General features: G+C 36.3%; 2 protein-coding genes across 2 annotated transcripts in view; both read right to left on the bottom strand.

Annotated features, from left to right (window-relative positions):
* Positions 1-3,880: 3,880 nt before the first annotated feature.
* Positions 3,881-8,692, bottom strand: LOC129256822 (zinc finger protein 420-like). The gene has a single exon (XM_054895014.2). The coding sequence runs from the start codon at positions 8,690-8,692 to the stop codon at positions 6,068-6,070; it is 2,625 nt and encodes an 874-aa protein (XP_054750989.1). The 3' UTR covers positions 3,881-6,067.
* The window catches only part of LOC129256821 (zinc finger protein 726-like), a 39,312-nt gene continuing 22,449 nt past the window's right edge, over positions 3,881-20,743 (bottom strand). Inside the window, exons 2-3 of the mRNA XM_064097557.1 lie at positions 12,809-15,555; positions 3,881-8,812 (exon numbers count right to left, since the gene is read on the bottom strand). Of these exons, the coding sequence (XP_063953627.1) occupies positions 8,747-8,812; positions 12,809-15,520 (2,778 nt within the window). The 5' untranslated portion in view covers positions 15,521-15,555 and the 3' untranslated portion in view covers positions 3,881-8,746. The remainder of the gene's footprint in view (positions 8,813-12,808; positions 15,556-20,743) is intronic.

A 20,743-nucleotide genomic window follows, 5' to 3' on the forward strand; every position in this document is an offset into this window, starting at 1 on the left:
ATGATGAGACCTTGGGCCTGTTGCATAAAACTTTTACCTGAGAAAACTCTGGTAAAAACTGAAAACTAAGGTTAGTCTGATTTCTGCCATTGAATTTAACACTGAGCAAAAACTCCGGTAAAAACAACCCCAGTTTTCTCAGGTAAAAAGTTTTATGCAACGAGCCCCTTGACCTTGTTTTAAATACAGTGTACTCCTGACTTTTCAATTGTGTTACCTACCATTTGACCCTGCACTTTGATTGGCTGCTGAATACTGTTACCATGGTGGTAACATTAATGGCAAAATTACCACCCGCTTAAATTCTTTATTGCACGGGCCCTAGGAAATTATTTCATGTAAGTTGTCATTACTGGCAAATTTGATTTTCAGAGATACCATCCTTACGGTCAGGAGAGTAATGATTCTTGGGCATTTAAAGCGTAGGATTTCACTGACATCTAAAGTGAAAACTTGGTTATGCTAACTTCTTTAATGATATGGGGCATACCATAGGTTTCTTCCATAGACAATTGTTTCAAAATTCCTGAGGTTTTCCATGAATTGGCCAAATTTATTTCATCATCACTTGCTGACATGTAATGTTCTGAAACTTTTCAATTGGCATTCCTATTCTTGGCAGATGGTGTGCATGGGACCTAGGGCCTGTTGCAGAAATACTTGTGATCAATTGTGACCTTAAAAACCAAAGAAACTAGACTTTAAAAGGGAAGTTCATCCTAAAAAAGGGTTATTGCAAAATAGCACAGACGTCATATGTGAGCAGCTTTCCTACATATTGTATGGTAAAAAATCAATGAAATGTAATTTTCTCATAAAAATGAAAACGTATTTATTGTACCTTCAGTACCGTATATTAATACACAAATGATATCACACCCGCTCCAAAAATATAATAAATAGCATTTATCGGTATTTTTCAAAACACATGGGACAGCTGCTCGTTTATGATGTCACAAATCAAAAACTTGACAGAAATGCTAATAATTTTCTTTATTTATTCATCAATGTATTTTCCTTAAACCTTCACCAATATTTTTTTTCTATACTTATAACAAAGTTTCATGAGGGTGAACTTCCCCTTTAACTCTTCATCTGTTATGTTTGCATTATTGCACACCCCTAGATGCGTTTAATTCGCATTTCTGCGCAACCATGCATTTCCCTGTTGACACCTCTCTGTCTGGTGATTTGTAGTTTTCAGAGTTTTGTTTTGCTTTGAATACATTTGCTTTCAAAACCAGAGAGATTATCAACCTTCTTTACATGTAAAAAATGAACACATCCTCCAGCAGACCCAGGAACTTCATTAAAAAACAGAAGAGAAAAGAATCAATAAAATCCTCACAAACAATACCATGGTCAGGTTCACTGTCAGGACTCGATATGAAAGAGGTGGGTTTTTCTTTGACTAGTCAAAGATCTACTCTCTTTTCTTTATATACTGTAGTATATTTGTCAGATTACCAATATTATAATCACTTGTGTGATGAACTGCCCAAGTGAATACAAATCGAGTCATGCCACTGACCCAAGAACCAAAATAAAGGGCTACAATTTTGTTGAAAATGTAAGAAAAATGTTTTTTTAATGATTTACAGTGCTTTATTACAGTAGTAATGCAATAAATTCATACACAACAAGATAGCCCATCAAACACTACGGGTTTACTTCAAAGAATTTATTTTCTTAATGTTCAGATAAAAGTTGTCTAAATAACAGAGTATTATACCACATAGAAGGGTTCACTGTTAAAATAATGCAACATGCTAAGGGTTTACACCACGAGTCAACGCACAAAGTGTTGAACCAATAGAATGCTGCTACCCTGTTTGGCGTTCACCTCCATTAAAGAGTGGGAATCGTCCAGAAATAAGCACTTTCAGTGAAGATTCTGATTTTAAATATGCAGCATGCGTATAGTATTGGGGATTTCATTTCTGAATTGAGATACAGGGATAAGGATTCCATTTTGAATGTGGACTTTTTATCAGGCTTTTTTCAAAGTGGCATATAGGATTGTCCACTCATGGGTTTTTATAATGAAATTATATTGATAGCAATGGTGTTATTTTATAAAGTGCACACACCATCCGAAAACCAAAGGAGCTATTAACCCAGCAACATACCCTTTTCACATCTTAGATTGTGATTTAGGCTGGGGTCTTTTCATTTTTTTGTTTACATTCTATTTGCATTACGTGCCTAACTCTACCCCCCCAAAAAAAAAGAATAAATAATAAACTTTTGTTTCTTGTAGATGCTCTCTACTCTGGAAGCGACCCTGCTGGCCGGTAAATGTAGTCTGAACTCGAAGTGGGCTTTATTATTTGTTGGAAACCCTAAAAGTAACATTTACATCTCTATTTATGTAGGTAGGGGCTGCAGCTTTGTAAATTTCAGCGATATGTCTGATGTGGTAAATAGATTGCAAACAAAAACCACCCTCCACCTATACCCTTTTATTTCACTTAAATTGTTTTCTTATTATCAATGAATATCCATTGATAGTTTTTCATATGTAACAAAATCTGCACCAAATCATAGTCAATAAGAAAACAATTGAAGCAAGAAAAAATGGTATACTGTAGGTGATGGGTGCTTTGCATCCATTGTTTGTAAAGTCAAAGATATAGCCTTCACCACCACCTAGAGATTAAAAGCTACAAGACACAATGAAAGGCTATGCATTTTCATTTCTTGCCAGCAGAGTATTTCGCTCGAGAGAGAATTATTTCTCATTGGGCAGTTTTCCATCTGTATCTACATCCAGATTATGTGTGATAATTTTTCCTGACACAACAATCTTGGCCAAATAAGAACCAATTCAGAGTATGGCATCACACAATTCATATCAGTAAAGCCAGGCTCACACCATGGGATTTGTTGCGATCTGAATTTCAAAGAAATTGTGATAACGTTTGATGTGGACATTCCAACTATTAAAATCTTACAGATCAGAGTTCAGAATAGTGGTAGGACTACTGAAATCGAAATTCGGTCCAGTTCGAGCCTCACTGAATGAATAAAATCAAATTCAATTCCAAATCATGACATCATCGGCTACAACTTGAAGCCGATTTGGACTTAACTCCGACCACAGGGCTTGCTGCAAAGTAAAAAATATGATTTCAGTATTCCTTTCATGCCAAACTTTATATAAAATAATTTTATTTCTAGGAACTTTTATTTAATGCAAAATGCGATTTCTTGAAAAATCGCATCGGATCGCATAGTGTGAGGCGGGCTTAAAAAATGAAGTTAATTTTTATAGCCAAATACTCAACTAGCAAGTTGTGACTAGCACTTATGCTTTGTATATGTAACTTTAGGGTTGCCTATTTCACTTCTAGCTTTAGTTGTTGTCTTTAAAGTATGTGTAAAAATGCTTTATACTTGCACACTTTGTATACATGTAAATTATACACTTTACCACCCCCATCTCTCTCTCACACACACACACTGATCCCCCCAAACACACCCTACTCTATCTCCTATGATATTTCGGAAACACCTACATACCCAGGTAGGGGGGGGGGGCGGTTGGTGCTGTCTTTTACAAGGTAGACACCATGCTCATACATGGTCTTTAAAATGGACCCTTTTAACAAGTCATCATCCTTTGATTTCACAGTACCTTAGTATGGTGTCCACCTAGTAACTGCAGTGATAAAATATACTAGGGGGTCATCTGTGTGGATTATTTAAAGTACAAGGCATACAAACAATGGCAATGTGTGCTCATTGCACTCTGATCTAGGATGTACATTGTTTAAGACTTGTATGGTTGATGACATTTGGCAAATGTCTCGGGTTATGCAATTAACTATAGATACGTACACATACATGTACAATAAACACAAGCATCGCCGAGCCTTAATTAATATAACTGGTTAGAATTTATTTCATAATATACTTACAACTAAAAATTTTAGAATTTCACAAAGTACAGATACATATAAGTGAAAAAAAGCTTCAAAATTAAAACACTATGATTGCTAAGTCATCAGAAATATAAATCTGATGCAATGTTCATTTTATATACATATGTACAAACACGCACACATATCATGCTCAAATACATTTTGGATTCAAACTTATTACTTTTCTCTTGGAATCTTCGCAAAAAGTACATCTGCATGTGTTTTGATTACTCTGAATAGGATTGTAGATATACAAAACCCACAGTCTCTTTATATTAAACCTAGTTTGCAATTCTGTGAATCACAAACAGAAACAAACATACATGTATACCACTATATGGATACAAAAGAAAAGGAGACAGAACATATTACGCAATTCAATATACATGTAGCAGCAGTGCTGACTTTGAAAATGGCTATAAAATAATTATTCACAAAAAACACCATTCATATATTAATATACTATGTTCATTGACCCTAAATGACATTTGACCTTGATCAAGTGACCTACGACATGTGCAAGATGAGTAATATACTGGATAACCCCTATGTCCACATTTCATTAACTATATCCATAAACTTTCAAAGATATGATGGTGATTCAACAATTGCCTCCAAAATTACCAAAGTTCATTGACCCTTAATGACCTTTGACCTTGATCACGTGACCTGGAACACGCACAGGATGTTCAGCGATACTTGATTACTTTTATATCCAAGTTTTATGAACTAGATCCATAAACTTTTAAAGTTACGATGGAAATTCAACAAATACCCCCAACATGCCTAAAAATCACTGACCCTAAATGACCTTTGACCTTGGTCATGTGACCTGAAGCTCTGGCAGGATTTTCAGTAATACTTCATTACCCTTGTGCGTAAGATACGTGAACTAGGTCAATGTACTTTCTGAGTGCTGATGACATTTCAAAAACTTAACCTGAGGTTAAGATTTCGATATTGATTCCCAAAACATGGTCTAAGTTCATTCACCCTAAATGACCTTTGACCTTGGTCATAAGACCTGAAACCAAGGCAGGAAGTTCAGTAGTTTTGATTACCCTTATGTCTATGTTTCATGAACTACCGGTAGGTCCATATACTTTCTAAGTTATGTCATTTCAAAAATTTTACCTTAGGTTGAGATTTGATGTTGACGTCGACGCCGTCGTCGGAAAAGCGGCGCCTATAGTCTCGCTTTACTATGCAAGCGAGACAAAAATGACAAAATTATAAAATAATCACAATCTAACAGGTCCACTTCAAGAGATTAGTCCAAACATTTCAAGTAACTGATATACAAAAGCATAAATTCAGTGCAATGAGATCCGCGATTCACATTTAACATCTCTATTAAGGAAACGACAAAGACTTGTTCACACATAGCAAAGCTGAGCCAGCAGGCACAGACCCTGATTGAAACTTTGATCAACAAGTGTGTCACCACGCAAAGACTAGCACATAGCGAGAGGGCCTTCAATACACAAGGCATTAGTAGGCTGCAATTCAGACCCTATACTCGAGTGAAGGGTTTGCACAGCAGACTAGAGCCAGACAGTGTCTCGGAGGCGGCTTGATTTTATTTGTATCACCTCTTTTTAATTGCCAGACTGACACCGATTCGGACTGGGTCCAACTTTGGAAGTGGTTTGAAGGAGCCTTCAGTCCTGCGATTGATATACATGTGTAAATTTTTTCTTTTTTTTATTTACCCATTATTCATTATTTTCCAATCATAAATCACTTAAAATTAATCATTAGAAGTATAAATAATAATTTGGCTTGAAAAAGAATTGCATTGGATGTGTAAATGAAATTTTATTTCTTAGCAATAGGTCTGACATGTACTTACATAACATTGCATGATTTTGTAACCATGTAACATGTGCATTGCAAATTTGGTGTCAAAAGCTTCACAAGACATAAAAGAACATGGTCATGAGACAACACGACGCAATAGTAAAAATGTGGAGGCCCCTCCCCCTCCCTGGACTGTTACCCATTAACTTTGAACATATCTTCATTTCACTGAGGCTGAACCCATCTTTGGTTTAAATTTCAAATACCGGTAAGCAGAGGTCTTTTTTTTTAAGGATCTTGAATCTCTCAGTGCAAAGTTTAAGAAGGGATTTCACTTCCTGTGTCTAACAGGAATCTCCATTGTCACATATTGTACTTTGTGATTCCAACTTTGGTTCACCAGTCACATGAACAGTAACTTCACTGTCACTTTCACCAACTATTATCTGGTATTGGACATCAGGCCTGATCTCGATACCAGCACCATTCATAGCCCTCTCAATGTTACCAAGAATATTATCTAGTACTTGCTGTTCAAAATCTGGACCATGACCAGTCTGACGATCATCATTTACAACATCTTGAACAATCTCTGTTTGTATAGAGTCAGGATGCTCTTTTGCTACGACTTCACATGCATTTACATGAGCATTGAATGATTTCTGGTATTTGAAAGTTAAGCCACATTTTTTGCATATGAATGGCTCAACACCCTCATGAATTATAAGTTTGTGCCTTTGGAGGCTATTCTTACGTGTGAAAGCACTATTGCAGAGATCACATTTGAAGTTCTTTTCACCTGTGTGGGTGACCATATGGTCCTTGAGACTATTGGTCTGAGTGAAGCATTTTCCACATTCTTCACATTTGTATGGACGAAGGCCAGTGTGTGTGCGAGTGTGAACCTCTAGTTGTTGCTTCTTATCAAACGACTTACTGCACACAGAACATCGAAAACGCTTCACACCACTGGCTGGACAGAAGTGCTTTAGCATCCATCGAAGGTGCTTGAATACCTTTCCACAGTAAGCACATATACATTCTTGTGGCTTGGTCTTTGCTACACGTGAGCTTTTTATGGTGTGCACCGTTTTAAGATGATTATGTAATGAGCTAGCCTGTTTGAATGTCTTACTGCAAATTTCACAGACATGAGTTTTATAATCTTTGGAATGAATAGCCATGTGTACCTGCAGAGCAGACTTTCGGGTCAATCTCTTGCCACATTCCTGGCATTGGAACTGCTTCTCTTTGTGGGTTAGGCGATGACGGCGTAATAGGTCCCTCTTTGCAAACTTCTTACCACAATGTTCACACTCCAAAGGACGCTCTCCTGTATGGACTCTTTTGTGTTCAGTGAGGAGGTTGCGGCGAGTAAACTTTCTCAAGCATTCATCACAATCAAATGTCTTGGGTTCAGCTGCACTACACCTGTGCTTCTCAAGGAATCTGACGTACATAAATGATTTGTTGCACTTTTCACAAACATAAGGTCTCATACCTGTACAAATGTTTCGTCCCATATGGTTCTGAAGACATTTGCGAGTCTTAAATTGTTTACCACAAGTTTGACAAGGATGAGGTTTACCATCATTGTGGATCTCTACATGTTCCATCAGAGTTGATTTCATCTTGAAAGTCTTAAAACATATCCAACATGAAAATGGTCTTTCATTATTGTGTGTTTTCTGATGCTGAAGAACACTTCTCTTTGTCTTAAATACCTTTCTACAATACTCACATACACACATAGGAATGGCATCTTCTTCTTTTTCAGTGGATGCATGATTTACATAAGGTTCTACATCTTTCCCACATGGGATTATTTCCCTAGTTCCCTGTTTACAATCCAAAATAGTAAAACACTCTACCTTATCCTTGTCTTGATTCTCAGTGCTATCTCTTGCCACATCTTTTTCAGAATCTAAATTTATATTATTTATATTCTGCACATACATCATATCAGCATCTGACTCACCGGCTTCTTCTTGACACTGCATTACTACAACTTTTGTCTCTTCTTGATCTATTCTCTTGTTTATCTTTTGCTGGCAAATTTTTAATTTCTGGTGTTGCCTCAGTGTCCTTTGTTGTTTAAACATAGACCCACATTGGTCACATTTATGACATTTTTCAGAGAAATGAGTACTTTCATGATCTCGTAAAGTGATCTTCTGTTTGAAGCGCCGCTGGCAAATCCCACATTCAAAAGGACGTTCATTGGTATGGACTCGTCTATGAATCATCAGCTGACTTCCATTCTTAAAGTCCTTCCCGCAAAAGTCGCAACGAAACACATTTTTATATTTGCTTTTTACTCCTTTTTCAGATAATACCTGAGGAACTCTAATTTTAAATTCACTGAGAAGTCTTGATGCACTGCGTTTCATTTTAACTTCACCAGTATGGAATTTGGAATGTCTCTTCAAACTTCTCAGCTGGGTGAAAACTACACCACATTCTTGACATTTAAATTCTTCATTAGCATGCGTATGCATGTGTACAATCAAGCCATTCTTCTGAGTGAAAGTTTTGTCACACAATGTACAAAAATAAGGACGTTCTCCAGTATGCCTTCGCATGTGTGTCTTTAAAACTTGAGCATTTGCAAAAGACTTTTGACAAAAGTCACACACCTTCCTTGTATTTGAGGGCCTTGTCTTGGAAGGCTGAAAGTCTTGACTCTCACCATCAAACTCTAGATCATTGGCTGATATCTGTATCACATCAGTTGTTTGGTCATCATTTCTTGGCATGAAAGCTTCAGAAGTTTGCATTCGTTCACTCATTGGTGGACTCCTTTCACCTTTTTTATGACACTTCAAATGCATGCTCAACCTACCACTGGTTGCAAATGAACTGCTGCCTCTGTCGCATTCAAAATGCTTACCATAGTCTCCATGCTTAGATTTCACTCTCTTAACTGCCGAACAGGAAGATTTGTGTATTTGTGTGTTGATATCCATCATCTGATCTTTTGTGTGACTAAGCTCTTGTTCCTCTGGTTCTGCAAGCTTGATGAACTATGCTTTCTCAAGATATAACAGTGAATTCCATTTCCAAGATATCAAAGTGTGATTCTCATAGCACTGGAAAGGAAGGAAGCAAACATGGTAAAGATGCAATCAGCCTCAATGTAACCCTTCTCTTCTCATCATTTTACCCATCTCTTTAACTACATATACTTTTCTTCTCTGCATTGTAATTTTTGTTACATAGTACATTACAGGGGAAAAAATTGCAGATGGTCTTTATAAAGGTCAAGTCCACCCCAGGAAAATGCTGACTTGAATAATAGAGAAAAATCAAACTAGCATAGTGATGAAATTTCATCGAAAATGGATGTAAAATAAGAAAGTTATGACAATCTAAAGTTACGCTTATTTTTCACAAAACAGTGATATGCACAACTAGGTAAGCCAGTGATGTCCATCACTCACTATTTCTTTTGTTTTTTATTGTTTGAATTATACAATATTTCATTTTTTATAGATTTGACAATAAGGACCAACTTGACTGAACCATATAGTATTAAACAATGCTAATTCCACATGTTCAGGGAGGAATTAATCGTTGTATCACTTGACAATGAGGAGAAAATAAGAATATTTCACATTTCATATAATAAAATACAAAAGAAATAGTGAGTGGATGACATCAGTCTCCTCGTTTGCATACCAGCCAGGATGTGCATATAACTGTTTTGTGAAATTAAGCAAAACTTTAGAATGTCATAACTTTCTTATTTTACATCCGATTTTGATGAAATTTTCAGTGTTATGCTTGTTGGATTTTTCTCTTTTTATTCAAATCAACTTTTTGTTGGGGGGCAGGTCCAAGCTATTGTCCGCTCTGAAGCCAAAATTAAATCTTTGCCTAAATTTAACATATTGTATGTCATTTTAAAGCTTATACTCTGAAGTTTTTTGCCCTATATTTTTTTTCTACTGAAAACTTAAAATTAATGAATGCCAAGGTCACGATTCCACAAAATCATTAATTAGCGTGACGTACGGGACATCACATTTTTTTGATCTGCAGATAATGCAAATTATGTATTTGAAAATATTTCTGTGGGGACTTGTAGTGCTATGTTAATGCAAACATTTGAGAAAAAAAATGATTTTGAAAATTAATCAATTAAGTTAATTATCTGGTGTCCAACAGGCAGTGTCCTGTACGTCACAATTTAGCATATGTTTTTTTAGATTCTAATTAAGAAAAAGTTGAACAGTTTTCTTCACACTTTGGAGAGTTCTAATTTATAATACTATACATTTAAAAAAAGTGAATTTACTGAATTAATTTCATGTTTAATTATATCAGCTAAGTAAGCTTTGTGACATACGGGACAAATGTGTGACGTACGGGACACTCCATAGGATTTCTATGTAATTCTAATTAGGGTTATTTTTCAATTAGGAGCAAAGATAAAGTAAATTGAGATAAATGATATTATATGTGGATGAATATTGGTAAAAGGCTGATAATAAAGTTATGATTTGTAATAAATGACAAGGGTGCATATATTAGCATACTTGTTAAAATATCATCTTTCATAAAATATAAGGTCATAAAGTTTTTTATGTTTTTTTTTGTTCATATACTATAATAGAAATATATATCAATCATATAATAATCCATGTAAAACTCACTTACTTTGGTTTACATCCAGTTAATTACAAATTTTGATGAAATGTCACTTTCCCTTATTCGTTTAACACATGGAATTATTTGCAAGACATCTTTCATAATATTTATAAGGTTGTAAAGCGTTTGCTAGGTTTTTTTTCAGTGTATGCTATTAAAGAAATATATATCAATCATGATAATCCATGTAAAACTTAACGTACTTTGGTTTACGTCAAGTTAATTATAAATTTTGATGAAATTTCACTTTCCCCATTTGTTTAACACATGGACAAATGTCCCGTACGTCACATGTCCCGTACATCACAGCGCGGATGTTTATATTTTGAGCTATTACATAATAACAACAATGAATTCTATCATTTCATTCATAGCTAATGAAACTTGATAAGATACAAGATGAAAACAAGATAATGAGATATTTCCAGCTTATTCTAATTCACAGAGTTTTAATGACAAACTTTTTTTCAAAAATATCAGCTTTTGTCTGGTCCCGTACGTCACAGCGCATATTAATTAAAATATTACATGGTTAATGGAATTGTAGATCAATAATTTTTTTAGTGAATAAAGAGGGCACAACTGGCCTTCCAAAAGCCATAAAAGATTCTCTGTTGTGCATTTATTTTTTATGTTACACAACTTTAAAGTCTCTAAATGTCCCGTACGTCACAAGTCAAATAGCTTGGACCTGCCCTGAGGTGGACTTGTCCTTTAAATGTTTACTTCTTTTTTCTATTCTGTTTGTAGCCATTTATGTAAAATCATAAAAAGATTAAGCTTTTTTAAAAATCACATCAACTCTATACTACTTTCACTTGATAGTTCATGCAGTCTTGAAATCTTTATGCCATACAGTAGATCATAAATTATATAGTAACTGGCAAGTTTGAGAACAAAAGTCCATTACTTTCAGCTACCATAATGAACACTTTCTGTACCATCGATAATAGCTCTACTATCAAAGACAGTAAACAAATTATAAGGTTGCCGGGGGGGGGGGGGGTTTGGAAGTCACACAAACATAATTTTACCATAACCTCTGAAGGCCATATATATTTGGTTTATATCCTTCATTGGCATTAATTGTAACATATAGGAATAGATATATAGGCCTATATGACAAGAATTTTAAAGCTGGCATTTACTCTATCAAAATCTTATAAAGGTGAATGAGTATCATAAATGAATTCTAGATCACCATACCATGCATGCACAGTTACAGTTCATGATGCATGTCCTTTAATAAGCAGGAGAAATTAAAACACGGGGGCAGGGGTGATTATGCAACCAAAATGCTCAAAATTGCCCTAGAAACTTGAATAAAGAGCCATGGAAATTCCCATTCTAAACAATGAAAAGCTTTTCTAATGTTGTAGGTTTAGGCAGTAAATTCATTAAAAGTGGCCCTCAAAAGTGAAAAAAAAAATTTACTTGGCTTTAACCATGATTCAAGTTCCACCCATCCAGCCATACGTAGCCTTTGTACTATTCTTTGCATGTGTTGTCCGGTGTCCAATTTGATGAAATTGGTTGGAATTATCTGTCACATGATGGGGTTTAGACCAATCATCAGTTCAGATTATTGACGGAAAAGCAGAGGGAAACACTTTGTATACTGAATTAATTTATGAGCTGTTAGTTACCAAGGTGTTTGTATTATTCATCTGATTGGTTCATCAGAACATGCCATAATGATGTGACCCTTAACCTTTCATCATGCCCTCCCCCTATGTTTTACACCATTCTTACAAAATATATCAAGATAAAGCCATGAAAATTTGACTTATTATTTAGAGTATTGTATTGATTTTGTTACCAAATTAGCGACATACGGGTACATCATTGCGACACCACATCATATGACTATTTGTGACACAAAGTGCAAAATCACTCATTCTTATGATTTGAATATATAAGTTCAAACTAAGATGAAGTTCACATAAGGACAATAATTTTTCATTCCAATTGGTACATGTAGCTTAATTAATTCATAAATGACTTTTCGTGTTGAATAATCTCTAATGATAAAAAAAAATTAAAAACAATGAAATGCATGAAGGACTTTTTTTTACTTCTGTAATTTTTTATGAAAACCTGAAAACCTATTATGATGTTTATGAAGATGGAATCTGCAAAAAAAAAAAAAATCAAATCTGAAGTGAATTTGCATGTTCAGTATGAATACATGTCATGTATAATGTTTTGTTTCTGTATGAATTGCATAATTAATTCATTTTGAATAAAAATTATTTCTGGGAAAAACATTACAACAAATGTATCATGTCAATATTCATTCATTACCATATTTATTGGACAAATGCAAAAAAGAATTTATCACAAATAACAATTCACAGTTTAGATTTCTTTTTTTTTTAGGATGCAGAAACAACTTCTTCATGATAGTCTACTGCTGTAACATCAGGAGTTAAAACCTGATGTGTCATGTCTACTTCTTGCTCTAGCTGAGCTTGAATCTGAATTTCTTGGATGCTCTGCTCAATTTCAAGCTGTTCTGGATCATGTAATAGGTGAAATACATGGCCATCTCCTGGATGATCTGCAATGATAACTTCTTGACAAGTTCCATCTTCCTGGACTACCACTTCAGCCACTTGGTCAATCTGATCAATATCACTAACCACATGCACAACAGTACCCTCATTTGATGGTTCTACCTGTGTTGTTGATGCATTGTTAATAGCATGTTCAATGTCTTCAAGGATGTCTGTGAAGTTCCTTGATTCCGTTTCATGAATAGCCTCATGTTTCTTCAACGCTTTATAGTACTTAAAAGTTGCCCCACAGAGTTTACAGATCTGTGGTTCAACACCAGTATGGATGATAAGTTTGTGTTTGCGTAAACTTTTCATTCGTAAAAACTTAGCACCACAAAGGTCACACTGGAACTTCTTTTCACGAGTATGGCAGACCATGTGATCTGTGAGGCCACCAGACTGAGAGAATCCTTTCCCACATTTGTCACATTTATATGGCTTTTCCCCTGTATGTATTCGCAGATGAACATCCAACTGCTTCTCTCTGTCAAACTGCTTACAACAAAACTTACAAACAAATCGTTTCCCGCTGGTTGCCTCACAGTGATGTTTCATCAGCCTTTTTAGATGCTGATAAACCTTGCCACAATTTCCACACATATACCCATTCCTTGTAACTTCATGTACGTGGCAAACTTGCTTATGGGCTTGAAGAGCGTTCAACCTTGGAAACTGCTTGTCGCATTGGTCACATTGGAAGGCTTTTTCAGTTTTGTGGGTAGTCTCATGATAACGGAGTGTACTATTATGAGCAAAGCGTTTCTTGCAATGTGAACATTCATATTTCTTTTCCCCTGTATGTACTCGCTGATGCAACCTAAAATTTGCAATTTTTGTGAATGTTTTGTCACATATAGTGCAGACGAATGGTCTCTCTCCCGTATGTACACGCATGTGTTCTATTAAGCGATCTTGTCTCCTATACATCTTTCCACAATCACCACATGAGTAAACCTTGACAGGTGTATCAAGACATCGATGGGTCTTCAAATATCTTGAATACATGAAGGACTTTCCACATGTTTCACATTGATATGGACGACGGCCAGTACAGCAGTTTCTCCCGGCATGGTTCTGCTGGCTTCTCAGGGTTTTGAACCTTTTGTTACAATTTTCACATGAGTACGGCTTATGTTGAGAATGAGATTTTAAGTGTTCATTTAGAAAGTTCAATGACCTGAATTTCTTGTTGCATATATCACAAAAGACCGATTCTTCATTTCCATTTGTGCAGTTGTGTTGCTGATCATTCTTTCCTAAGGCCTTTCCACATAGTTCACATACATTTGCACACTGTTGTTCTCTGTTTACAAAAGGGCCACTACCAACAAATTTGACATCTTCTGGAGACTTCATGTCATCAGCATATTCATGTACCTGTACATTTTCTAAACCTTGTTGTGAAGAACTGTTATCAGCTATATCGGTCTCATCAGTGACTACCACTTTGCTCTCATCATGTTTCTGCTCAATATTAACAAATTTACGAGGCCTGCCTCTCTTCCTACATAATACCTTCCCTTCCGCACATATCTTGTTAGCTTGATGCCTTTGAAGATTCTCTAACTGAGAGAAATGGCTACCACAATCCAGACAAGGAAAGCTTCCTGATTTGTCATGAGTTTTCTGATGACCATTTAAGTGACACAATTGCTTGAAAGATTTCCCGCAAATTTTACAGCAATAAGGGCGCTCATTTGTATGTACACGTAAATGCACTTTCAGCTCAGCAACTCTTTTAAAATGTTTATTACAGAATTCACATTCATACATCTGCACAAACAACCTATTTTTATCACAAAGTTCAGTCATATTCTTTTCTGGTTCCTCAAGAGTAACATACACTTTTTTCAAATCTTGGTTGACCAATTTTCTTTTCATCTCTTTATTTCCAGTGTGAAAATACATATGTCTCTTAAGACTCCTTGCCTGTGTAAACTTGTAGCCACAAATAGAGCATTCATGCTTTTTACCAGAATGTGTGTCCATATGAAACTGTAATGTGCTTCTTTGAGAGAACTTCATGTCACAGAGAGTACAATGGTAGGGTCTTTCCCCTGTATGTGTGCGGAGATGCACCAAGAGTGTATACTTGTCTACAAAGCTCTTCTCACATATGTTACAAATTTTTCTTTCTTTTCTAGGAGGTAGAGCTTCTAACATTTGTACTTCCTTGTTAACATCCTCTTCTTCCATGACAGCTTCAGCGGATAAATGTCTCTGGCAAGTTTCTGCTTGAAAATTTCTCACCAAACTGTTGCGCTTGGTAAATATATGTTCACTGGTTTCACATTGAAGCACTTCTTTTGTGATTTTACCATCTCCCTCGAGAGGTGAACCCTCAATCTGCAATGCATCTGGCTCTGTTTTAAAGCTTGGTATTTGGTTTTCAGGAGTGTTAACTGATGACATATTACCAACAGATTGCAGAGTTGAAACACATTGTTTACCTTGTAACTTTCCAGTCTGCTTAAAGGTTCTTGTTCTCTGCTGGGCGGTTGGTGAAACTGCCACAGAATCATCACGGTAACGTGCTGGAAGCTTGCGGTCAGATCTATGAGACCTTCTGGAAGTAGTTTCCATACTCATATTGCTGCAAACCAATTACTGTAAGTGTAGGACAACTGTAAGTAAAGCAAAAGAAAAAGTCACACTCTTAAGTGTTGTGGATTAATTTGAATTTTCTTAACCCTATTAAACTTATCTGGGCTATTTTGTGAGGGGGGGATCTTGGCCGCGGTTTGCGTGATCATGACAAAAATTTGCACATTATTTCAGTCATAAATAGCATCAAATTAAATGACTGTTGTCAATAAAAGTGAGAATAATTACTCATTTATGAATTTTAGCTGAAATTGACTTTGTACATGATATATACATTTTGTCTGACATGCACTTACATAATGTTGCACAATTTCATAACCGCATGCCAGGGCGTCACTAATTTGGTTTCAAATGTCGCGTGAGACTAAGAAGTCTGCGAATAGTGCGGTCAAAAAAAATTTAACGCAACAAATAAATCGCAAAAAATAGTGAGAGGGGGACTGAAAGCCAATCCCCCCCCCCCCCAGTAAGTTCATTTGCATCATTGTGCTAATTTGGTCGGTGATGGACTCTCATGATCCCCTCTCCCCCCCAAAAAAAAAATCATGAATAAAAAAGAGAATATGGAAATAAATGGAAAGAGAGAAGGGTGAAAAAATATATTCTGAGTATTATGTCGAAATCCATCACAAAAATTGTAATAAAAATGTCAAAATTTTTGCTTGCTTGCAACTTTTTATGATTTTGGCCCAATATGCCATATCTGGCCCCCTTAAAATTTTTGGCTCATAAAGCTACTGCATGATTGCAAAAATGTACAGGTCCATAATTTGTGGGGGGTTAGACTACCAAGGTTATAGTCACTGTTATACTTTCAAAATGAATTAAGAAATGAAGGCGCTTAAAAGTGTATCAAATTGATTTCATTATCTGCAATGTCTATAGCCCTGGAAGAGGGACTGATGTGCAATTCAAGCGGAAGGTTTTTTTATTGCTTTTTTTATCCTCGTGCTCTGGTGACTGCTGTGTATCTGGTCAGAGCTTCACATGCAAGCCATTTTTGCTATGCCTGGATTTTTTCATTGTGAGGACCAAAGTTTTTCCAAAGTCCTGCCCATATCTATGAGAAAATTACGAAAGTACCCAACAATAAACTTCACACTGTCTGATATAAGATAATACTGAATATGAGGGGGAAAACTTTACTAGATCTGGGCCTAGTCAATGTATGATGTAGATCTAACTTCTCCGTAATCTGTAACTGTTAATGTTAGTGTTCTCTGTGTACAGGGATTGTCGGAGCACCACATCCTACATGTACATGAATGTCACAGCGTGCCATTTTGATATTACGCAATGGCATAATTGATTCTGGTCCTGGGTTGGATGCTCTGCCTGGCCTTGGGCTTTGGCTTTGGCTAAATATTATAACCAAAATCAAATTAAATTAAATTAGATCTATATATCCTAAAAAATCCTAGGTTATGTTCTTTGGGTTTATATGGCTTAATCATAAGGATCTGGTCAAGATCTACACTACTAATTCCTTGAAGGTAAAATGTTATCAAGACCCAGACTAATAAGTGTAAAATCTGAATGAAAACAAAGTTAAAGTCTAATTTAGGTTCATTTGAATTTCTAGTAATTCACAGATCTATCTGTCATGGATAAAAGAAAGTGAAAGCCAGAGGCAGATGGTGGTGATTTGACAGCTGGTGATCATCATGATAATGTGGGAGGGGAAAGTACATCATCTTCTTCATCTTCAACTGTCAAGAGTAAGGAAAGGGCTATGGTGTATGACAACAAATTTGTGGATAAGTGGCTGCAAGATCCCGTATTCATCATTGTTGGAAAAGAGGCATGACATTAGTGGAAAGTTTGTATGATGGTGGGCCCCAAGTCTGCGCACCTAACAATTTGAGTTAAGATTTAACATGAATTTCTTCTTATTCCACAAAATCTTTTGGTTAATAGTGTTCCTTATATTATTAAGAGTAAGTGTACCAAATTTCTCATTAAAAAATGAAAGAAAATATAAGATTTTCTTGAAAAAACGTTTGGGAAGTCATTTTCAGATTGAAAAAAAAATGGTACCCCATGTCTGCGCACTCATTCACTTTGCACACGATTTGGGGATTTTGATGACAAAGGCTGCATTTTGAGGCCGTCACATGAAATGCCCTGAATTCATTATTTTTCCACCATTTTGAGTCAGATTTTTTATGAATACCTGTCTATGTATTGCATGTGTAAAGTTCTTGCTCGTTGCGTATCTTCTTTTACTAGAATCGCGCAGATACGCGGGTGCGCAGACTTGGGAGACCGCGCAGACATGGGGGGACTGACCATACCTCATTGTAAATTTTGGAAAGCAAATATTGGATTGGGATTCTACTAATTAGAAAAGGATTAACAGGTCTTCCCAATGGCAAAGCAGATCCCATCATGATTTCATTAATTAAGTTTTTACAGGAAAAGAAAGAACATTCCGATGGAAATGTAATCGCATTTTGCACAGCTGTAGACACCTGCAATGTGATGTTTGGTTCAAATTATTCTGCCTCTCAACTTCTAAAAAGGAAGTACTCTTTGGTACTGCCAATCAAACGTTCATGTCACTTGATACATCTTTGCTCATCTCATGCTGCCCTTAAAGGGGAAGTTCACCCTGAAGAAAACTTTGTTGTAAAAATAGCAAAAAAAAATAGTAAAAAATATTGGCGAAGGAAAATCCGTTAAAGAGTAAGAAAGTTATTAGAGTTCAAAGTTTTGGATTTGTGACGTCATAAACAAGCAGCTGCCCCATGTGTTATGTAATATAAAATGCATGAATTTCAAATTTTGTATGGTTCCTGATGACTTAATTTTGTTTTCTATGATCGGATGTGAAATGATTTGTCTGTTGATATACAAAAGGTACAGTGAAAACCATTTTCAATTTTCTGAGAAAATGACATTTCATTGATTTTTTAACATTCGCTATGTAGGAATGCTGCTCGCATATGACGTCACAAATCAAATAATTGAAATTCTAATAACTTTTTAATTATTTGATGAATTTTTCTCAAACCTTCTGCAATATTTTTTACTATTTTTTCTGCTATTTTTACAATAAACTTTTTGTCAGGGTGAACTTCCCCTTTAAGTTGCTAAAGTCTCTAGAGGATCTACGTTGCAACAAATAGTCTCACTTTAAATGAGTATTTAACGATGTGTCACCTTAAAAGAATTTCAGGAATTCTTCGAGATTGAAAAGCATAAAATTCTGAGGACTTAGGCAAAACGTGATGGTTGTCTTTGAAGGCATGTATGGACAGAATATTAGAACAATATGATGGTTTGAAACTGTATTTACAAAGCATTGCACTCGAGGACCCAACACACACCAACGACTCCATAGTTAAGAGTTTGAATAATTTCTTCACACAAGCATACCTTGAGTTCATACCATTTAACCTCAGTAGATTGACATCATTCAATAGACTTTTCCAAAGTGAAATAACTCTTCTGCATATATACTGAAGAAGGAAGTCACACAGTTGGTGGTAGCCTTTGCATCTGACTTCATGGAACTATCTCATGTACGCAAAAGTGACCCAATAAAAATCAATGACAAAGATGAAGAAAAGAATGTACCACTTAGGAGTGAAAGCTACCAGCACACTCCTTTAGTTATTGTTGACAATTTAGGAGCAGGACATCCTTACATTCTGTTATTTCAGAATCATTGAAAACAGTTCCTCATAGACTGTATCCCACACGTGCAGGTCAGATTCACCAATGTAGAAGAACTATAAAACTTCCTGACATGTTTGGACCCAGCCAGTGCAACGGTTGCGCCAGTGCATATAACCTGGTAGTACCAAGCCTAGCACCATTGCACAGCAAACTCACAAGCTGCAGCTCAATCACAGTATTAAAGCAAATGCAGATGTGTCAGAAGTGAAGAAATTCCTGGCTCAGTTACAAATTCAGTCCTTTTTTAGGTCTAACTTTTTACAAAATTGGAAATTTAAGTTCAATTAAAAACTAAGCTAATCATATAGGAGACTAAAAAAAGTATGGTGGTTCAGACAACAACATAATAGAAGGATAGTATGCTGTGTTCATTTGTACTGAATAGTATACAGTACCAAAATATATGACATCAATTTTCCCTTTTTGCATGTCAGCATTTTTTATACCATATGTTGGTAGAGCATGATGATCTACCTCCACAACCCAAATTTGGTGGGAATCAGTCCACGGAGCCTTAGATATGACCTCTTGAATACATAATTAGCCCCACTGAAATCAATGTATTATTGGCCTGGTTCTAAATGTTAGGAACCAGGCCATTAATACATTGACTTCAATGGGGCAAATTCCCGGGGGGGGGGGCACTCAGTATATAATGCATAGTGGGTATGTGCCGCGGAGGGGACCCCCATTTTTACACTCAAATTTCCGTTCCAGGGCATAGCATTTTCATCTTATGAAGAAAAAGAACTAAGAAAGTTGCTCCGAAGCATAGCATTTTCTTCTTATCGAGAGAAAAGAAGAAAGAAATCCGCTCCAAAGCTTCGCATATTTTTCGTTACGCCGTTCCGGTCGCATTGATCCGCCACAATGAGCTGCAATTTTGGTGAAAAGCGGCCGCTGAGCGCTGTTCGACCATCGCCTCTGCGCGAGCGCACCCAACGCCCGTGCCGCTGCATGGGCTAGGGCTAGCTGCATACACGTATGCCCATTCCATAGGGATGCACACGCAAGCGACCCGTTCCAAGGACCCCCGTTTTCACAAACATTTGTCGTTCCGAAGCCCGTTCCGAGGATTCTCCTTTTTACAATAAGCCCGCTCCAAGGCCCCCGTTTTTTGTCTCGCCCGCGGCACATACCCACTACTTTTTTGGTCCAGTGCCCCCCCCCCCCCCCCGGGGGCAAATTATGTATTCTTGATTTGATATCTTAAGGCCCCAACATGAACCAATTGTCCAATTCCTACCAAATTTTGGTAGTGGGTGGTTTTCATTATGCTCTACCAGTTCGAGGGTATAATAGACACTTGTACCAAGCTACAAAATAAGGTTATTAATATGCCATGGTAAAGTCCCTTATTTGTGCTGTAAGCTTATAAATGTCAAATTGGCCTCTAGGGTTAGATGGAACAAATTGAAGGGGCTATTTGGAACATGTTCCAACTTACCCAAAACATAATTATGAATAAAAACATTGGATATGAGCAAAAATGTATACAGTATTTCACACTCTTTTGAACATGTCTTG

This window comes from Lytechinus pictus, chromosome 3 (genome assembly GCF_037042905.1).
Source record: "Lytechinus pictus isolate F3 Inbred chromosome 3, Lp3.0, whole genome shotgun sequence".
NCBI lineage: Eukaryota > Metazoa > Echinodermata > Echinoidea > Temnopleuroida > Toxopneustidae > Lytechinus > Lytechinus pictus.

Excerpts from the sequence above, each read along its gene's own strand:
- LOC129256822 (XM_054895014.2), bottom strand. The coding sequence starts at position 8,692 with ATGATGGATATCAACACACAAATACACAAATCTTCCTGTTCGGCAGTT.